Raw genomic sequence first — 18054 nt, 5'->3', positions numbered from 1 at the left:
CTCCAGCAATCTCCTCTCCCAGGGGAAAAGCAAATCTTCTCCGCGGTTTGTGTTCGTTGGTTCGGTCAGTCGGGGTGCGGTAATCGCTCTCCTTTGGCAAACCCCTTTCCAAGCAGAGGAAGAGGAATCTGGCAACTTCTACCTGTTCCTGACGCTCACCCCGGTGGTTCTGGTGCTCGGCATCACCTGCCTGGCCGTCTTCGTTTTCTTGTACAATCGGAAGAGGTAGGGTGTCCCTTGCCCGAGTTTAGGGGCTCGCCGTTAAACGGCCAGGCGGGGTTAAAAACAGGGGCGGGTTTCTTTGCGGCCGAACCCGAGAGCCCCGTTGCCATCCCGAAAGCGGGGGGTGCCAAGTGCAAAAGTAGGGTTGGACCCCCTTTGAAATGTGCCGCCTGGGGGCAGCCGTGCCGGTGGGCGGCTTCTTCCTCTGCTGAGCGAGGTCTGCTTCGTCCAAATGGCTCAAGCGACGCAGGAGCGCCTGAAAAAATGCCAGGCGCCCCCCCTCCCTGAGCCCTGAACTTTGCCCCCCCCCCCTGATCTTCGCTGTGCAGGAGGACCGAAGGGTACCCCAGCGGCACGCTCTATGCCTCGGTCAACCCCGAATACTTCAGTGCCTCCAACAGTGAGTGAAGAGGCAGGGAGGGGCGGAGGGCTGGGGGCTCTTGGGGGACACCTCCGGGGGCTCTTTGGCAAGTGTCCCTGCCTTCCTTCCTCCCCCCCCCGCTCCTCAGTGTACTTCCCTGACGAGTGGGAGGTCCCCCGGGAGCGGATCACCATCCTGCGAGAGCTGGGCCAGGGATCCTTTGGGATGGTCTACGAGGGGATCGCCAAGGATCTGGAGCAGGAGGGCGAGGAGACCCGGGTGGCGCTGAAGACGGTCAACGAGCTGGCCTCCCTGCGGGAGCGCATCGAGTTCCTGAACGAGGCCTCCGTCATGAAGGCCTTTCGCTGCTACCACGTGGTAAGGGGCAGGCGCCCGGAGCAAGGGGGGGGTCCTTCTTTCCCGCCAGGAAGAAGAGCGAGGGGGCGCCCCCGAAGTGTTGGGGGTGAAAGAAACGCAGCTGGGCTCTCGTTCAGCCGCCCATTTTCTGCCCATGCCAGCACGGGAGGGGTGGGGGGTGGGGGGGAACTCCTTCCAAGGAAGGCAAAGGCCTGCTGGACTCCTGCTGGACTCTGGACCCGTCCTGGAGAGGGGCCACAGGGCGGTGGCTTTCCTTCCCAGGAAGCAGCCCCAGCTTCCCAGACCAGACATTTCCTGGGGACTCCCCTCCCTTGGTCTCGGCGGGTCTGAGCCCAACAGCTTTTCCAGGGCCCGGAGGGGTCTGGCCTGGGACTGGCCGGGGTCAGGCTTGGTAGGGCCCCTCCAATGCCGGATGCTCTCCTTTGTCTTCGGGGCCTCCAGGTCCGCCTCCTCGGGGTGGTGTCCCAAGGCCAGCCGGCTGTGGTCATCATGGAGCTGATGACCAGGGGAGATTTGAAAAGCTACCTGCGCTCCCTCCGTCCGGAAGCCGAGGTGGGTCCCCCCGCTCCCCCCCCCCATAAGGCTCAGGTTGCAGGCAGGGGGGCCTTGGCTGGATCCCCATGGAGACTCCCTGGAGCAGAGCAAAGACTCCCAAGCGCTGGCGAGGACTTCAAAGCGGTTCCAAGCGACAGGGAGGGAGGGAAACTTGGTCACCACGTCCAGCCACGCTTCCTTGTGGAGCCTGGCTTCCGTCAGCCGCGACTTTCCCACAGCAAGGAACTAGCGTCTGTCATGCTCCGGAGGCTCCCTGAGGCCCAATCATCCCTGCACCCTTTCAGTTCCCTGTTCTGACCCCCCACCCCCGGGGCCTCTCCTTCCAGAATAACCCGGGTTTGCCTCCCCCGTCGCTGAAGGACATGATCCAAATGGCCGGAGAGATTGCCGATGGCATGGCCTACCTCAATGCCAAGAAGTTTGTCCACCGAGACCTTGCGGCTCGCAACTGCATGGTGTCCGAGGACTTCACCGTGAAGATTGGAGGTGGGGCTGAGGCGGGGCAGGGGAGGGGAGGGCGAGGGGCTCCCCACGGCAGCCTGGGGCGGCTTGGACATTGCTTGGAGAAGCTTTGACCTGTGCCAGCCTCTCCTCTCCCACTCTGCCCCTCAAGCTCTGCTGGCGTTTGGCCCTCCTCTCAATGGTGTCTTCCTTCCCAAAGACTTTGGGATGACCAGGGACATCTACGAGACCGACTATTACCGCAAAGGGGGGAAAGGGCTGCTGCCGGTCCGCTGGATGTCCCCCCAAGCCCTGAAGGACGGGATCTTCAACACTCAGTCGGACATCTGGTGAGCCCCTGTGAGCAGAAGCGGCCGGATAGGGTGGCTTAAGGTCAGCCCAGCTCTACCGCAGGGGGCATGAGTGCTGCCAGGGTGGTCCGTCGCCCAAAGGGCAGAGGGCACCCTTGGAAGGAGACCCCCGGCAGGGCTGGCAGTGCGAAGCTCCTGCAGCCAGAGCAGAGAAACCGGCTGGGCGAGGGTGCCCCTTCTCAGCCCCCTCTCTTTCAGGTCCTTCGGCGTGGTGCTGTGGGAGATCGCCACCCTGGCGGAGCAGCCCTACCAGGGCATGTCCAACGAGCAGGTGCTCCATTTTGTGATGGACAACGGGGTCTTGGAGAGGCCCGAGGGCTGTCCCGACAAGCTGTGAGTGACTCCCAGAAGGGTGGCTGGGGGTGGGCAGGTGGCCTTCAAGGCCGCGCATCCCTGGCTGGAGAGAGGCGGGAAGGCAGAAGCCCAGCCCCGCAGACCCCCCCCGCCCCCCGTTCCTCTCCTGCCTACTCCGGCTTCCTTCTTCTCCCCGCCAGGCACCGCCTGATGACCTGGTGCTGGCAGCAGAACCCTCGACTGCGCCCGTCGTTTGTCCAGATTCTGGAGAGCATCCAAGAGGACATGAGCGCCAGCTTCCGTGCTCACGCCTTCTTCTGCAGCCTGGAGAACAAGCGCAGCAGCTCTGCGGGGGCTCTGGACCTTGAGACAGACAAGCTGCTGGAGGAGGAGGAGGAGGAAGAGCCCAAGCCGGCGGCCCCAGCCCCTCCCTGGCCCAGGCCAGCCCAATGACTGCTGCCCGCCCAGCAGGGAACCACGCCTCTGAGTCCGTCGGTCGGTCGGGGGTGGGGGGCTGTGTCCTGTGCTGCTGGCCCAGAAGCACCCCTCCAATGCCAGGGACACGGGGAGGCTGTCAAGACGAACTGCTTTAGGGCGCTTTTTTTCCGGAAGGACAAAGCCGGGCCGGGTGGGCAGAGGCGGACTGGCACCTGGGCATGAAACCCATCAGCTTGGATGTGGGCAGCGAACCTCAGGCCCAGCAGCCAGGTGGGCTCACCCTCTCCTCCACGTGCCAGGCTGCCAGGTGGCGGGTTGGGGGCTGTTTCCGGAAGCAAGGCAGAGATGGAAGTTTTTATTAAACTGTTGAAGGGACCCCAAAGAGCAGAAGCCCCCCTTGGTGTCTCCCCTCCCCCAGGCGCTCTCTTTGGCCAGCGCAGGGAGAGGGGCCCCTCCTGGCTGAACTCTGCCCCCAAGATGTGGGGAGCCACGGGAGGAAGCCAGCCAAGCCCGGCGTCCCCTTTACAGCATGCAAATGGAGCGATGTCCGAGAGGCCGGTGGACTCCAACGCAGCCTTTCTCCTTTGCCCAAAGGGAGCCGCGGGTCTCCCAGTCTCTCACTGGGGAGGGTCGTCTTCCTGCGATGCCCCCACCCTGTTGCTCGTAGCTTTCCCTGGAGGGACCAGTGCTCCCTTTGGCAAGGGGGGGAGGGAGGGAGGGAGGTCCGGAGTCCAGGCTTGCTCCCCTCTCTTGGCAGCCCCCCAACCCCAAAGTCTGGCCAGGCGTGTCCGCTGGCTCCCTTCACGGAGGGTCTCTACCCGCCACCTTTTTCCATAGTTAATCTTGGCCCAAAGGCACCGGCCATCCTGGCTCTCGGTCCTCCCCAGTTGGAGGGTGCAGGAGAGGCAGCGGCGAGCAGGCGGAAGCCTTATCGGGCTTGTCTTCGGAGTGGGGGCGACGGCGGGTAGTGCCGCACAGGGGGCACATCGTAGTGGCTGGGGATGTGGCTGTTTTTGGGAGAGTCGTAGTGGTTGGGGGGCACGGCTGGAGTCCCCTGCGAGACGCCTTCTGCTGCAGCTGAGAGGGGAGAAAGGAGGATGGGGAGGAGGGGAGAGGGAGCTACCAACCGGCCCCCTCCACCCTCAGGCACCCTCCGCCATGAAAAGCCCCTCATTGCCTCTGAAAGGCCCGAGAAAGATTTTCCCCGTCAAACCCCCCGCATCCCTTGTGGGCTTCCCCTCCCGCCTCGTCCACCCAGTTTGATTACGATGATTCTGACCACCTTAAGCCGATTGCTATTCGCCTCCCTTGCGTTGTAATCTCAGGGTGTGGGGGCCACTGAGCGAGTTTCTGTTTTGGAAAGACCGGCCAGGCCCAGAAAGGCAATAAACGGAACTCAGCCCTCCAGACGGAGGCCTCGCTTCTGGGTGTGAAAAGCCGCTCGGGCAGCCAGGACGGGCGGCAAAGTGAGGGGGCCACCCAGCCTTCCCCCCCCCTCACCTGAGCCATCCTCTTCCTTGGTCTGGGAGCTGCAGGAGGGCTCCTCAAAGAGGCTGATCTCCCGCTTGGAGGGCGGGGGGCACTTCATCTCCATGTAGCTGCCCTCGGGCACCTTCCCCGCAGGGCCCGGACAGTCCTTGATGGTGGCGTAGGGGTTCTCGCTGCTGAGGGAGCTGTCGCTGTGGCCCCAGGGACCCTCCTTGGCGTGCACTAGGGAGGAAAGAGGGCAGAGGGCAGCCCTGGCACTTGCTGTGCCCTGCAAGCCCGCAACTACTCAGGGGGGCGGGGAATGGGGGCAATGCTGGGGGACGTCCTGGCTTGTTTCGGTGGGCCAATTGGCGACCTCGCATTCTCCAACAAAGCAGGACCATCATCGCCTGCAGCCAGTAGCCCTACCTGGACCCCCCCCCGCAGCAGCTGTTCCCTGCCCAGGGGTCTCCCGCAAGCCCCCTTTCTTGACCTGTTACCTTGGCAGCGATATTTTCCGAGGCCATCCGTGTAGCTGCAGCTCCGGTCAAGGTAGCCTCCCCCTGCAGAAGGGGCAGTTGGCCCAATTAAGTGGGGTGTAAGGGGGTGGGGGGGTTGAGGTGCGCCAGGAGCAGGAGCTGAGCTGCTCCGAAGAACCCTGTTTTTGCGGGGTCTTTCCCCATTTTCTCCAGTCTTCATGAGGCCTCCGGGGCCTCTCTGGAGGGAGGCGTTTCAGAGCCCACAGGGGCTCGGCTGCCACATGGCCAGGGCTCCTGGGCTGCAGAAGGGCAGCGATTCAGGCCAAGGATTACCGGGGGCTTAAGGGGGCGAGCCAGCGTGGCGCTTTCCTCTCCCTGCCCAAACCTGCCCCCTCCAAGGCAGGCACTGACCGTGGGCCAGGCTCCCCCGGCGGTGCTTCCAGTCGCTGGGCAGAGTGGCGTTGCAGTCGGCCCCGGGCAGTCCTGACCAGTCTCGCTCCAGACTCTGCCGGTTGGAGAGAACAAGGCTGGTAAGGGTTGGGGGAGGGGAAGCTCCTGAATCAGGCAGAGCGGGAGGAAAAGGGGGCCACCCGTCCCAAGAAATAAGGACATCCGGTGAGAAACGGGGGAAGGAGGAAGCCGGAAGCCAGGAATCCTTAGGGAGACCGTGCATATTAGAGGGCAAGAAAGCAACAGCTCTGGACGCCCCCCCTGCCCCCCCCGCCTCTTCATGTCCAGGGAGGGACCCCCCCTTATCAAGGGGAGAGAAGGGTGACTGGGGGGGGGGGGCTGAAGGAGGGGAGCCTCACCTTGCCAGGCTGGTCGGAGCTGCTTGGGATGGCGAAGGTGGGGGTGCAGGGCGAGAGGGTGTGGTAACTGGGGTTGGAATAATAATGGGTGTAATTCGGGGGCACATCTGGAAAGACAAGAGCCGTTGGCTTGGATTCGCATTCTTGGAAAGGCCCCGTGGTTCGCACCCGTGTCCACTCGGGCACAGAGGTTGGCACACTGTGGTTGCCTCTCCTCTTTCAACTTGGTCCCTGCCCGCCCCCGTGCCCAGCCCCAGCTCACCAGGTACGACATACTCCGAACTGTCCGTCCTCCCTGTGGTGTAGGCCACGGAGACGTGTCGCTTCTCCTTCTCCTTCTGACACCGCCGGTAGCAGAAGAAAAGCACCAGCACGGCTGCCAGCAAAGCGGCCAGGATGATGATGCCAATCACGGCCCCCAAGGACGGGTTGGCAGCTGGCAAAGCGGGCACCATGGTGAGCGGGTGATCGGGGCGGCCTGTGAATCATTCCATGGAGGAACACGGCAATTCGGACCCAGATTCAGGAACCAGGGGTCAGCCCCGCCTGTCCAGAGACCATCCTGCCACATCGGTGCCCTCTGGATCAGGGGTCTCCAAACTTGGCAACTGTAAGACTGGTGGCCTAACTCCCAGAATTCCCCAGCCGGCACCAGTTGAAGCCCAGAAGTCCTAAAGCGGCCAGGTTTGAAGAGCCCGGCTCTGGATGGTCAAAGCTCCAAGAATGCAATTTCTGCCAGAGGGGGGCCCTGGCACACCCCCTGGCACACCCCCTGGCACACTTTTCCCTTTGAGGATGGAGCGTCCCTGTCAATCTCACCTCCAGGAAAGGACGGGAGAGAAAGAAAGAAAGAAGGAAGGAAGGGAGGAAGGAAGGGAGGAAGGAAGGAGAGGAAGGAAGAAAGAAAGAAAAAGAAAGAAAGAAAGAAAAGGAAGGAAGGAAGGAAGGAAAAGCAGCCCCCCCCCATGCCTGGTTCTTTTCCCTTTGTTCCTTCCTGTGCCTCAGAGCCCTAGAGAGGATTCTGCAGAGGGCGGCACAGGACGTCACACTTACTGGTCTCACAGTGGGCACCGGTGTAGCCTGAGGGGCACGAGCAGGACCCCGTCCCTGGGTCACAGAGGCCCCCATGCTGGCACTGGCACCGGGAGGTGCAGTTGTTGCCGAAGAAGCCGGAAGCGCAGCCTGCAACACATTGGACGGGCTGCCTCCGTGGATTGCACCAACCCAGAAAATGGCATTCAGGGGGTCAGGTGGGGACACCCCCACGGGAGGCCTGAATGGCCCAGTCCTGGCCCAGGGGCCGAGTGGGAGACAGCCCCATTCCAGGACCCCAGAGGAGGGGCTTCGTGGGGTTTCTTGATCTTGGCTTGGCACCCCTCGGACTCACGTCTCGCGCAATCGCTGCCCGTCCAGCCCGGCGGACAGTCGCAGGAGCCGTCCACAGGGTGGCAGATGGAGTGATTGGCACACTTGCAGGGCATGGAGCACTTCTTGCCATAACGGCCCGACTGGCAGGCTGCATTTGGGGTGGGGGGGGGGCGAGGAGGGGAAGGGGATTGAAGTCAGTCTGGGGGCAGGGAGGAGGGGACTGATGCCCGTTGCTTGCCCTTCACAGCCAAGACTGGCCCTCTAGAGGGGTTTTGGCAGCGGGGAGGGCAGTGCAGTTGGCAATCAGGCGGATTCCTCCCTCCTCCCTGCCCGCCCCCCACCAGCTCAAACGGAGGCCTGGGACCTCCAGAGGGGAGGGGGATCCTGCCGCCCCAGCGAAGGTCACTTACGCCGTTGGCAGTTGGGCCCCCGGAAGCCTGGGGCGCACTCACAGATGCCATCCTTGGGGGAACAGCTGGCCCCATTCTTGCAGGAGCACATCTGGCGGCACTGCTCCCCCCACAGGCCCTCCGCACACGGCTGGCTGCAACGGGGCCCTAGGGAGAAGGGGAGGGTCCCAGGCCAGTTGCCCCCACGGCCCACGTCAGGGGCGCTGCAGGGGCTTCGGGCCTGAACCCACCTGGGCCAGCTCTGCCTGCCCGTCCTGGGATGGAAGCCCCCCCAGGTCAGCCCCAGCCCAGCCCCTGACCCGCTCCTGACCTTTCCATCCAGGCAGGCAGTGGCATCGTCCAGAGACGGGGTCACAACCAGCCGCGTTTTCACAGGAACACTTCCGGCCGCATCCCAGGCCGTAGAACCAGCCCTGGGCAGGAACAAAAGAGCAACGGTTGGCTGGCTGCCCCCCCCGCCCCCCCCGCCCTTTCTACCGGTGAACTGACGGCTCTCGGTGGTCTCCTGCTTGAGCAGATGGGGGCCTGGAGTAAAAGACCCCCGGGGCCTCTTCTGCTCCGACTCCCCCCCTCGAGACCTGGGTCCTAGGCCCAAGACCCAGCCGGGCTGGCAACCAAGGTCTTTGCCCTCTTACCGGGCATGGCTGCGTGCACTGGCTGCCTTGCCACCCAGCCAGGCAGGTGCATCCTCCGTCCATGGGCTCACAGGTGGCTCCGTTGGCACAGAGGCAGGTTTGGTTGCAACCGGCCCCCCAGGTGCCTGCCGAGCAGGGGGCAGAACAGTCGACTCCCTGCCAGCCTGGAGGGGAGGAGAAGAGGCAGAGGGGGGGAGGGTCGCAGGAGGGGGACCTCATGGGCAGCAACTGGTGTGAGGGGTCGGGGTCCTTCCTTCTCTCGCACAAGCCGTTGGGATTCACAAAGGAAGGCATCGCCCATCCCTGCCTCTTATCTCCTCCCCGGAATGAGGGCCCACCTCGCCAGGTAGACCACCTGGGGACACAGCTACGGGAGCTATTTCAACCTTCGTGTAAAGCTCCAGGAACAGAATCGTGCAAAGCTGAGAGTACACTTCTCCCGAGAAGCCAGGGAGGGTCCCTTCTCTTTCTCTGCTCGGGATGCAGCTGCGGGCTCAGCCCCGCTTTGATCGGTCTGCTTCCTGGGCAGCACCGCTTGCCCGCCTCCCAAGGTCTCCCCGGTCCCGGAGACGTCCTACCTTCCTTGCAGAAACAGGTCCCATCCACGGGAGAACAGCCCAAGGCGTTTTGGCAGCTGCACCCCTGAGAGCAGTTCACCCCAAAAGTGTCATCGGGGCAGGGGCTGGAGCAGTGCTTGTCCTGCCCAAGGTAAAAGCAGTCAGGCAGTCCCGCTGAGCCCCGGAGAGCGCCCCCCTCCAGCCTCTCACAGGTACTCACTGCGTAGCCAGGTGGGCAGCTGCAGCGCCCCGTCTCGCCATCACAAGTGCCCCCATTCAGGCACAGGCAGGGCTCCTGGCACCTGAGGCCATGGGATCCATGGGGACACGTCTCGTTGCAGTACAGGCCGGCCCACCCTGCCTTGCAGGCGCATTCTCCAGAGATGGGGTGACAGCTGTGGGGACAAGCCAAGAAACGATGCCGCCCAGGGGGCTTATCCCGAGGAGCCGGATTTCCCCGCTGGGACCACTCCCACCTATCCCACCCAGCAGGGAAGGGCAGGTGCCTCAAGGAAACCAGGGGGCCCCTGGACCGACCTCTGGGTGTGCTGAGGATCACAGAGACAAGGAAACTGGCAGCTGAGGCCGTACAGCCCAGGAAGGCATTTCCGCTCCTCGCAGTGGCTGCCATAGAACCCGGCTTCACACAAGCAGCCCCCGCTGATGTGAAAACAGTGGCCCCCGTTGGTGCAGTCACAGGTTTCGCGGCAGTCCTGGCCGTATTTGCCGATGGGACACTTCTCACGGCATCTTGGGGAGAAGAGGAGAGTGGAGAACGGAAAACAGCTGCAACATCTGCCCATGTCGGTCAACTGCCCTGTTGCCCTAGAATGCCAGTCCCAGAGCCTGGGTTGTGTCCACCCCAACGGGGTGGGTGGGAGGGGACTCCTGCCACAGGCCCACCACCAACCCACCCACCCACCCCCTTGCAAGAGGTGTCCTCTTGACTTGGATCAGGCCAAACCCCAGGAACCAAGAGTGACCCTTTGGAGTAGTTCTTTATAGTTGTTCGCTTACAGACAGAAACTGGCCAGACTGAAGCGATTATCCGCATGGCTATCGAGATGCTCTGAATGGCGAGGGAGGGTCCACCTTCGCCCCCTTCCTGCCTACCAGAGATTCCAAGCTCTGCCCTCCCTTTGCCCTCTGGGAAGCCGCTCCTTCCCTCCTCGACTCCGGTCTGCATTCCATCCCAGAACTGCAGGGAATTCTCGCCAAGGCAGGCTTGGTTGGGTGTGGCTTCCAACAGCGTTGCACCACCTTGAAGAGAGCCACCGGGGCTCCCCCTCAGCTCCTCCACATCCTCCTCAGACTCGGCGTGGCCACTTCCAGCTTCCCCAGGAGCTCCCGTCTCCCTCCGCCTTCCCCATTCTTGGCAATTCCTGGACAGCAGCTGCACTTTCCTTCCTCTTACCGTTTAGGGGGAAACACGGACTGGCCTGCTAACCACGGCCACCCTAATTGGCCAGGGGCTTCCTGCCCGAAGGCTGGCCAGGTTTACAAAGGGCCGCTGCTACTCTGAGCAGAGACGGGATGGCTGGCCTTGGCAGAGGGGCGTGACCCTCCCGGGGAAGAGAGCCCCGTCAATGACAACTGCAGCTGGGCAGAAACCGCCACGGGTGGCCACAGGGGATCATGCCAGGCATTGGGTGGCGGGTGCAGCTGAAGACAGGGGGTCATTTTGGGGGGAGGAGAATCCTCCCCTTGGGCGAGACTTGCAGGCTGCGGAGTTGATCTCCGAAACAGATGCGCAACACACGTCCAGTAAAGGGACGTCCTTCATCCCTGTGGAAAACGGTTTCCTTCTCAAGCTGCAGCTATTGTTAGTTAGGAAGTTTCTGGTTGAATGTGCCTTTTTTGTACTGAAATTGTGTGTCCTGCACAAAGGAGCACAAGTATTCTGATTTTAGAAGGCTCTCTTAGCTCCGTTGTTAGTGTGAAATGCCCCAGGTTCTCCCACATCTTGGGGTCTACATCCGGATGCTCTTTGTGAACATTCTTTGAACTTGTTCCAGCTGGTATGGATCCAAGGCAGCCCAGATGCGCCCTGAGAAGTGGGTCACTTCCTTACAGAGAATCGGAAATGCGACGCCTGCCATCCTCAGCAGGCTGGGCGGCCTGTGAAGACCACCACGAGGACTGAGGAGGCCCCGCAAAGACCCCCTCACTGTGGCGGGGTTACTCACTCCTCTCCCAGGTAGCCTGGCGCACAGCGGCACTGGCCCGAATCTGGATCGCACTGGCCTCCATTGTGGCAGCGGCACTCTTCCTGGCAGCTGAAACCAAAATGCCCAACGGGGCACCGGGTGGAGCAGATGTCACCCTGCGGGGGGAGAGCAGTCAGAACCTGCCCAGTGGGAGATTCAACCAACGATGGGTGCCCAAAAGGGAAGGAGGTTTTGTCACATGGAGCTGTGGGGTCAAAACAGCCCTTCCTCCATTCCGCGTCTCTATTCCCATAAGTAGGAAGGCAGACTCTATCCCAAAGGATTGGGGGGGGGTTTCCCAGCCCCTCTGCTTCTGGTTCAGAGGTTAGAGGTTGGGGATCCACCTCCCTGTCCCTGCTCACCCAACCCCCTACCGTCCATCCAGAAGGGCAGGCACATTTGCTGGAGGAGGGGAGATGGCAGACACCCCCATTCTGGCAGGGGCAGAAGGCTGCGCACTGGAATCCATGGGTGCTGTTGGGGCAGAGGGTCTCGCAGCTGGAAGAGAGAGGGAGCGGATGGGCTCAAGGGGGCCCAACGGGATCCAGCTCACTGTGATCCACTTCAGGAGGAAATGAACCCTTAGCGACCCACTCTGTGTCCATTCGGGACAGTCAGAGCAGCCCCTCCTAGGCCTCCCCCCGCAAGGTTCCACACACCCAGCTGGGCAAGACTTCAGTTTGTCTAAATGGGATCCCAAAAGGATGTTACAGCCCCTCTAGTCCTCTCTAGGGGAGGCTACTTCAGTCGGTCGCTTTCCTGCAATTTCTGGTGCTGAAGCCCTCAGCAGCCGTGTTGCTCCGATGCCCCCACGTCTCTGGTGCCACCAGCCCCTCGCTTGCCCCCCCCCGAATGCCCCAGCTCAGCCTTTCTGCCCTGCCTTCCCCGCCACTCACTGTGGCCCCGCGTAGCCGGGAGAGCAGAGACAGGCGCCATTCACGAGGCTGCAGCTCGCTCCGTTCTGGCAATGGCAGTCCAGCTGGCACCCTTGGCCATAGGTCCCCGTGGCACAGGGCTCTTGGCACTCCTGCCCGTGGTAGCCAGGGGGGCAAGTGCAGGCCCCGGTCAGGGGGTCACAGCTGCCTCCGTTCAAGCACGTGCAGGGGCTTTGGCAGTTGGGCCCCCAGGATTGGTCGCTGCACTCTGGAGAGGGGAAAAAGAGGCCATGCGATCCAGCAGGTCTCCCGGGGCCTCGATCCAACCTGCTTCCAGGACCGCTGGCTGCCATCCCGGGAAGGCCGGGTGGCTCGTGTCCCCTCACCCTGAGTCTGTCTCAGTCAGGTGCCTGGATGAGCAAGTCTGGACAAGGGCCCGGCCACTGTCTGCCCAACGGTTGCTCTTATGGGCCAGCCCCCCCCATAGCCCCCAGGCCTTTCTTTCTGAGCTCTGGGCCCTGAGGCCTGGCTCGAAGGGGGGGGGACTCACCACTGGAGCAGTCTGAGCCCCTCCAGCCTTGCTCACACTGGCACTGCTCTGGAGCCACACACCGGCCGTGCACGCACTCCTGGGCACACCGAGCTGCAGCCAAGGGGAGAAAGAGAGCCTCACCTGCAGAACTGCTTCCCCCAGGACTGCAGGGGCCACATCCCCCCTGAGCTCAACCCCAGGGATGAGAAATCCAGGCCGTTTGCACAACAGGAATTCAGGAGCAGCTTTCCGGGTCTTTTGGCATTTCCCAGTGGTCTCCCATCCCATCCCTTTCCAGCCTGGCCCTGCGTGGCTCCCTGGGTGTGCAGACCCTCCCGTTCCACAGTGGCTCCATGGAGGGGAATCCCTGTGGGGAGATGGGCTTACGGACACAGGCGTCGCTGCTCTCGTAGAACCCCTCACAACAGTGATGGCGCCTCCGGTAGTCTACTCGGACGCCTTGCCGGTAGGCCGTCTTATACAGGACTCTGAAAGGGCCAAGAAAAAAGGCTGCTGGAGAGGCCGGGACTCCGGCCACGGGGCGGGGGGGGAGACACTTCAGGTGGGAGGGGGTCCGTGCTCACCTGTATTGAGGGCAGGTCTTTGCCCGTAGCCACGCTAGGCTTTTGCAGGGCTCCTTGGACTCCTGCACGAAGGGCTGCACGAAGGACTCCTTGGAGACGGTGGTGAAACTGGGGGGGGGGGGGACAACGGCAGCTTGAGTTGGGGTTTGGGGTTCGGCCATTGCTCACCCACCCCTCCAATGCAGGGGGGTGACATGCCCAGGACGAGGGGAGAAACAGGGAAAGGGGCACATTCCCCAAAAACATTTTTGGAGAAATGGCCTCTTCCTAAAAAGGGGGGAGGAGGGGACACACTGCCCCCCCCCCATTTTGCATTCTGGCCCCTGCCTTGCGAGGGGTCTCACCTTTCCCAGTAGCTGCAGACGTTGGGGTCGTTGGAGCTGAGCAACAGGGCCCGATCCAGCTGCAGCCACAGCACCAGCAGGGAGTAACGGTAAGCCATCATCCTAAGTGACCAGAAGGGGTTTATGGCAACTGTAGAGGCCTTTGAAGTGACTTCACACCACCTCCCTCCCTCCCTCCTGGCCTCTCTCCTGCGTGAAGTCCACACACACACACACACACACACGGGGACGGCTGTGCAGAAAGAGGAAAGGCGCAGAGCCAGGGCTTTCTCGGGGGGCTGGCATCCAGGCTGGACCAACATGGGGACCCCCAAACGGTCCTGTCCTTGGAGCCGTCTCCCCAGGGAACAGGACCTCCAAGGACAGAGGGAGGAATTTGGGGTTGGCAAGGAGCTATCCCCGGAGCCTGGAGGAGCAGAGAAGGGGGGATTAGGGGGAGGGGAGGGGGGGGCGTGGTCCCCTGCGAGGACTGGATGAAACCTTCGTGCAGGCACCGTGGAAGACAACCGGGTTTCGCTTCTCCTGTGTTTTCGCCCTTCTTCCTTCAGGTCCTTCAGTCCCAGCGCAGAGCGAAGGAGAAGGTCTCCGTTTGAAACAAAAGCTGGAAGCCCCCTGCCCGCCCCCTCCTTCCACAAACCTAATCCTGCAACTGTGGAATCTTTTTCCTAAGCCCAGGCCTGACCACTGACCCCAGCCACTTTCTCACGGCTGCAGACGGCCGGCGGTTTTCCACAAAGGAAAACTTTACTCGCTTGGATGGCGCCAAACACGCTCCTGTTACCAAACATCAGTTCCCACCGCTGGCAGTGAAGGAGTTAAGCCCCTCCCCTCTCTGGACGTGATCCCCCCTTTGTTCTCCCCCCACCCCTTTGGCAAAAGGGCAGAGCAGCCTCCGTCCACTCGGTCCAATTCCCTTCGTCCCCTTTGCTGAGGCAGCAAAGTTTTGCGACCCCTTCCTGGCTGTTCCTGGGCCCCCCCTACAGCCGTGGGCCGGGTCTCCCAGGAGCCCCCGGAGGAGAGAGGAAAACACGGGCTGGGGAGGGGAGGCTGGGCCTGGGCCTCCTTCGTCTGCACCCCTCCCACAATTTGCACCAGAATGTCTGAAGACCCATCCCTGTCCAATGACCTGGGCGGGGGCGTGTGTGTGTGTGTGTGTGTGTGTGTGTGTGTGTGTGTGTGTGATGGAAACACACCCAGACGCAGGGCAGAACCAGAGGCGAGGGCTGAAGGACCCCCTGGCCCCCGAAACCCAGCAAAAGCCAAATCCTGCCACCCGGGGAGACTCACCAGCTGCCCAACCACGTCCCTCCTTTGCCAAGACGAGCCAAGGGGGCCCGGTTTGCTCGGCCTGCCCGTGTGTTCTGTCCAGAGACCACCCGGGTCTCCAGGAACATGCAGAGGAGGAGGAGGAGAAGGAGAAATCTCCCCCCCCACACATTGCTTGCAAAGCTGGAAGCAGGCGAGTCCCCTGGGGAGGGGCGAGCTGCTTGGACAGCAACCCAATTTCTCCAAGTCTTGCATGGAGCCCACGCACCTCTTTGCAAGCAGGGCCTGCTGGGGCCGCCCCCCCCTCCCTGCTCCCCAGATCCAGCCCATCTGAAGTCTCCCAACCAGGAAGGAATCCCGTTCTTCCAACTTTTCCAGCAAGGGTGTCAGAACTGGAGCTACGCGGAGCGAAGGCCCACCGCTCGCTCCCTTCCGCGTTTCCAGGGCCCGAGCAGGTGGGGGCCCCCCGGCCCCCCTGCCAGTCCCTGGATGGGGCTCCTCTGGCCAGAGAGGGAGGCGCTGCTCCTCTGCCTGGCTGCAAACAGGAAGTGACCCTGTGGCTCTGCAGGCGGAGCGTGTGGGAAACGGAGCTGTTCTCGGGACGTCCCGACGTCCCGCCAGGACGTCCCTGCAGCATGTGTGGGGCTGGCAGAAAGGAGGACAGCCATACCGCCTCACCTCATGAAGGAGGCAGCCCCGGGCGGAGCTGGCTGACTGCAACAGGCAGAGTAGGATGGGACTTGGCTTGCGCCGGATGGGGGACCACCAGGTGATCTTAGGGCTACAGGCTAGAGTAGGAGGCTGAAAAACAGGAAGGCCCAGCTGCTGCCGAGGGAAGCAAAGGCTTCCGATGACCAGAACCACAACAGTGTGTGTGTGTGTGTGTGTGTGTAGAGTTGCTTTGCCTGCCACCCGTGTGTACCTTCACGGAGATGTTTGTGCCAACGCCCCAGATCACCGTGGCTCTGCATCTCTGCAGGCAGGAAGAATAAGCGGGTCCCGTGACACCCCACAGGCCAAGGAAGACCTGGGTGGGCGGAACGTTAATGGCTGGGATTTCGGAAGAGAGACAGGGGAGCACCAGTCTGCAGCTGGAAGACTTGGCTGTGAGGCCTGTGCTGAGCCCCTGCAGGGCTGGTGGGGAGGGGGCTGCGGGGGTGGGAGGGAACAAGGAGGGGCCGGAGCAAAGCTGGTTTGAGTTAAAGCTGCTGCCCGGAGCATCCCTGCGTGGGAAGCGGGGAGCCAGAACGGGCCGGATTGCAGATTTCTCGGCGGACGAGGGAGGTCTTGGGGGCTGCAAGAGCCCACCCTGGCTCCCCCTCCTCCTTGCCGCAGCAGGGGTGGGAGGGGCTGCTGTTTGGCCAGGGGGGGTGAGCTTGTAAGCCCTGATTTCTCCGGAGGCTCAAGTGCTTCGGAAACAAGGCACAAGGGGACCCAAAACAGCAGGGAGGGCAGGCAGGCCGGCCGGCAGAAGTGGGGGCAGCCGGCTCACAAGGGCCCCTCTGCCAACCCCTCCCTGGCAGAGGGGCAGTTGGGTCCCCTGGGGGCCCTTGGCTGAAAGGAGGCAGGCAGAGGGGGCTCCAGTCCTGGGTTCCAGGCCCAGGGAAGAGGAGGGGGCTCCTAACCCCCCTCCCCGCAGCTGCCTTGATGCCTGGGCTGGTCTCCATGACTTCACCGCAGGAAAAGGCCAGAGCAGGAGAGGAAACAGGCAAGCGGCGGGCAGGAAAAGGGGGCAGGCGCAGTGGCAGGCATAACATCTCAGGTGCCTCGGTGCACAGCCTGGAAGGGGCCCCCCAGAGGGTCGCCAGACGAGCCCCCATCCCCAGACGGTAACAGAAAATGGCTGTGCCACAGATTTAACCCCCCCCTTCTCCCCAAACGTCGCAGCGGTGCCAGCCCCCGTTCTGAAGGCAGGAGGGGGGGGGGAGAAGTGCCCTGCTTGCTCCTCCCTCCCGGCCCCCCCTCTTTCCTGCCCCACAGATAGAAGGCCCTCCTGTTTACACCCCCAAAGCATCGTTGGACTCCCGTCTGGCTTCCTGTTTATCCGAAAGGAGCAGGCAGGGATGTCAGCCAAAGGTGGCCGGGCGAGGCCTGGGAGGCACGCCGGACCTCGGCTCTCCAGGGGCCACGCTGGGCCTCGCTGCCCCCGTCATGCTTGCGAGGGGGAGGGGCCCAGGAACCGGCTGGGAAAGGGAGCAGATCGAGAAGGGGCCAGGCTGGTTTCCGGGGTCCCTCTTTGTAAGAGTTAAGAATAATAATAATAACGATCAAAATAATGATCATAATAATGATATTATATCGACGGAGGAAGCAGGCCCCTCCTGCAAGGCTGATTTCTGCTTGAGGGACCCGGGGGAGCTTCCCACCCCGGCCCCCGGCGAGCTACATCTGCGGTTTCCTGAGAGCCCTGCTGGCCAGAGATAAGCCATCCTGGTGACCTCGCTGGGCATTTTTAGATGGCCCGTCAAACTAACCCTTCGCCGCCGCCGCCGCTGCCACCACGAAGCTTCATCTAGGAAGGGGCTGCGTTTCCAAGGGATGAGTCATGGATGCTGGAGGGAGTTGAACCCAGTGCTTCCTCCACCCCACCCAGCCCAGCTGGGGACGAAGCTATTCGCTAGGACTGAAGGCAGAGCCTTAGAAGATTCGGGGGGGGCTGAGAAAGAGGGGGTGGCTTGAGGGCGCAGCTCCAGAGGTGCCAAGGCTTTCCTGAAGCTCTCATCAGCTTCTCCGTCTGTCCCCTTGGGGCACATGGAGGCCTGTTCACACGTACAACAAACATTGCCCTCCCCTCTGGCTTCAAACAAGCAGCCCTGAGCAGAGACCCCCCAAGGGGGTCGGGGCTCAAGGGAGGCTTTGAGTGGGACTCCTCAGAGTAAAAGAGCACCAAACTTTTTGGAGACAAGAACAACGTCGCTGAAGGGAAGGGGCGTTATTCTACCTAACACGCCCAAAGTTCTAGCTCTGTCAGCTTTGGGAGGACAGTCTTCTGGGGGGGCTGGCCAAGGCAAGGGCAGTCTAGCTAGATGCCCCCCTCTTTCCAAGACAGCCAAGGGGAAGCCCTGCACTCTGCTCTGGTTGGCAGCTGAGCTCTGTGCCCGGGCATCCTCGTCTCCAGGTTCACCCCCCGCCCCAAAGCTTACCTCCTTGAGCTTCTGTGGTGGGTCCACCCAAAGGCAGTGGGGGGGGGGCAGGGCTGCCAGGGGGGGCTGCTCGTCCTCACTGCTCCTCCCCCAGGAGCCGCTCTGGTCCGGCAAGAGGCCGAGCCGGGTCCCAGCCGCAGAGGAGGGCCGAGAGGGACAGCCCAGCCCTCCAGGGCCTGCCTCCCTTCTTCAGGGTCTTCCCAGGCTGAGCTGGGTGTCCGAGCGCAGGAGAAGTGGGAACATGGGATTGGAGGGGAGGGGGGACAGCGAGGCAGGAAGGGGCCGGGTTCAGCTGGCGCCTTCAGGAAGCTTTGACGA

General features: G+C 62.6%; 2 protein-coding genes across 6 annotated transcripts in view; one reads left to right on the top strand and one right to left on the bottom strand.

Moving 5' to 3' along the window:
* Positions 1-3405, top strand: part of INSRR (insulin receptor related receptor) — a 13673-nt gene extending 10268 nt beyond the window's left edge. Inside the window, exons 15-22 of one of the 2 annotated variants that reach the window (XM_087913974.1) lie at positions 117-225; positions 552-622; positions 732-961; positions 1403-1513; positions 1843-2002; positions 2178-2307; positions 2527-2661; positions 2823-3405. In XM_087913974.1, the coding sequence (XP_087770100.1) occupies positions 117-225; positions 552-622; positions 732-961; positions 1403-1513; positions 1843-2002; positions 2178-2307; positions 2527-2661; positions 2823-3075 (1199 nt within the window). In that variant the 3' untranslated portion in view covers positions 3076-3405. Of the gene's footprint in view, positions 1-113; positions 226-551; positions 623-731; positions 962-1402; positions 1514-1842; positions 2003-2177; positions 2308-2526; positions 2662-2822 lie in introns of both variants that reach the window. The other variant, XM_026720221.2, reaches the window with a different exon arrangement.
* PEAR1 (platelet endothelial aggregation receptor 1) lies at positions 3400-18054 on the bottom strand. Of its 4 annotated transcripts, XM_087913977.1 has the most exons (23): positions 17737-17944; positions 15272-15394; positions 13328-13429; positions 12984-13091; positions 12787-12887; positions 12418-12510; positions 11889-12135; positions 11367-11490; positions 10972-11108; positions 9323-9535; positions 9006-9180; positions 8807-8927; positions 8229-8392; positions 7904-8006; positions 7594-7740; positions 7203-7331; positions 6869-6997; positions 6078-6293; positions 5816-5922; positions 5418-5511; positions 5028-5090; positions 4561-4770; positions 3400-4137 (listed from the first exon to the last, which is right to left on the bottom strand). In XM_087913977.1, exons 2-23 carry the CDS (start codon positions 15274-15276, stop codon positions 3989-3991), a joined length of 2937 nt encoding a protein of 978 aa, XP_087770103.1. In that variant the 5' UTR covers positions 15277-15394; positions 17737-17944; the 3' UTR covers positions 3400-3988. The 4 variants fall into 4 exon arrangements, with proteins under 4 accessions (XP_087770103.1, XP_026576059.2, XP_087770104.1 ...); XM_026720274.2 differs by lacking the exon at positions 15272-15394 and having other exon boundaries at positions 17737-18054; XM_087913978.1 differs by lacking the exon at positions 17737-17944 and having other exon boundaries at positions 15272-15409.

The sequence above is a fragment of the Pseudonaja textilis genome, chromosome 16, assembly GCF_049901715.1.
Source record: "Pseudonaja textilis isolate UNSWEBS1 chromosome 16, rPseTex1.2, whole genome shotgun sequence".
Lineage (NCBI taxonomy): Eukaryota > Metazoa > Chordata > Lepidosauria > Squamata > Elapidae > Pseudonaja > Pseudonaja textilis.
This window is presented reverse-complemented; position numbering and strand designations above follow the sequence as displayed.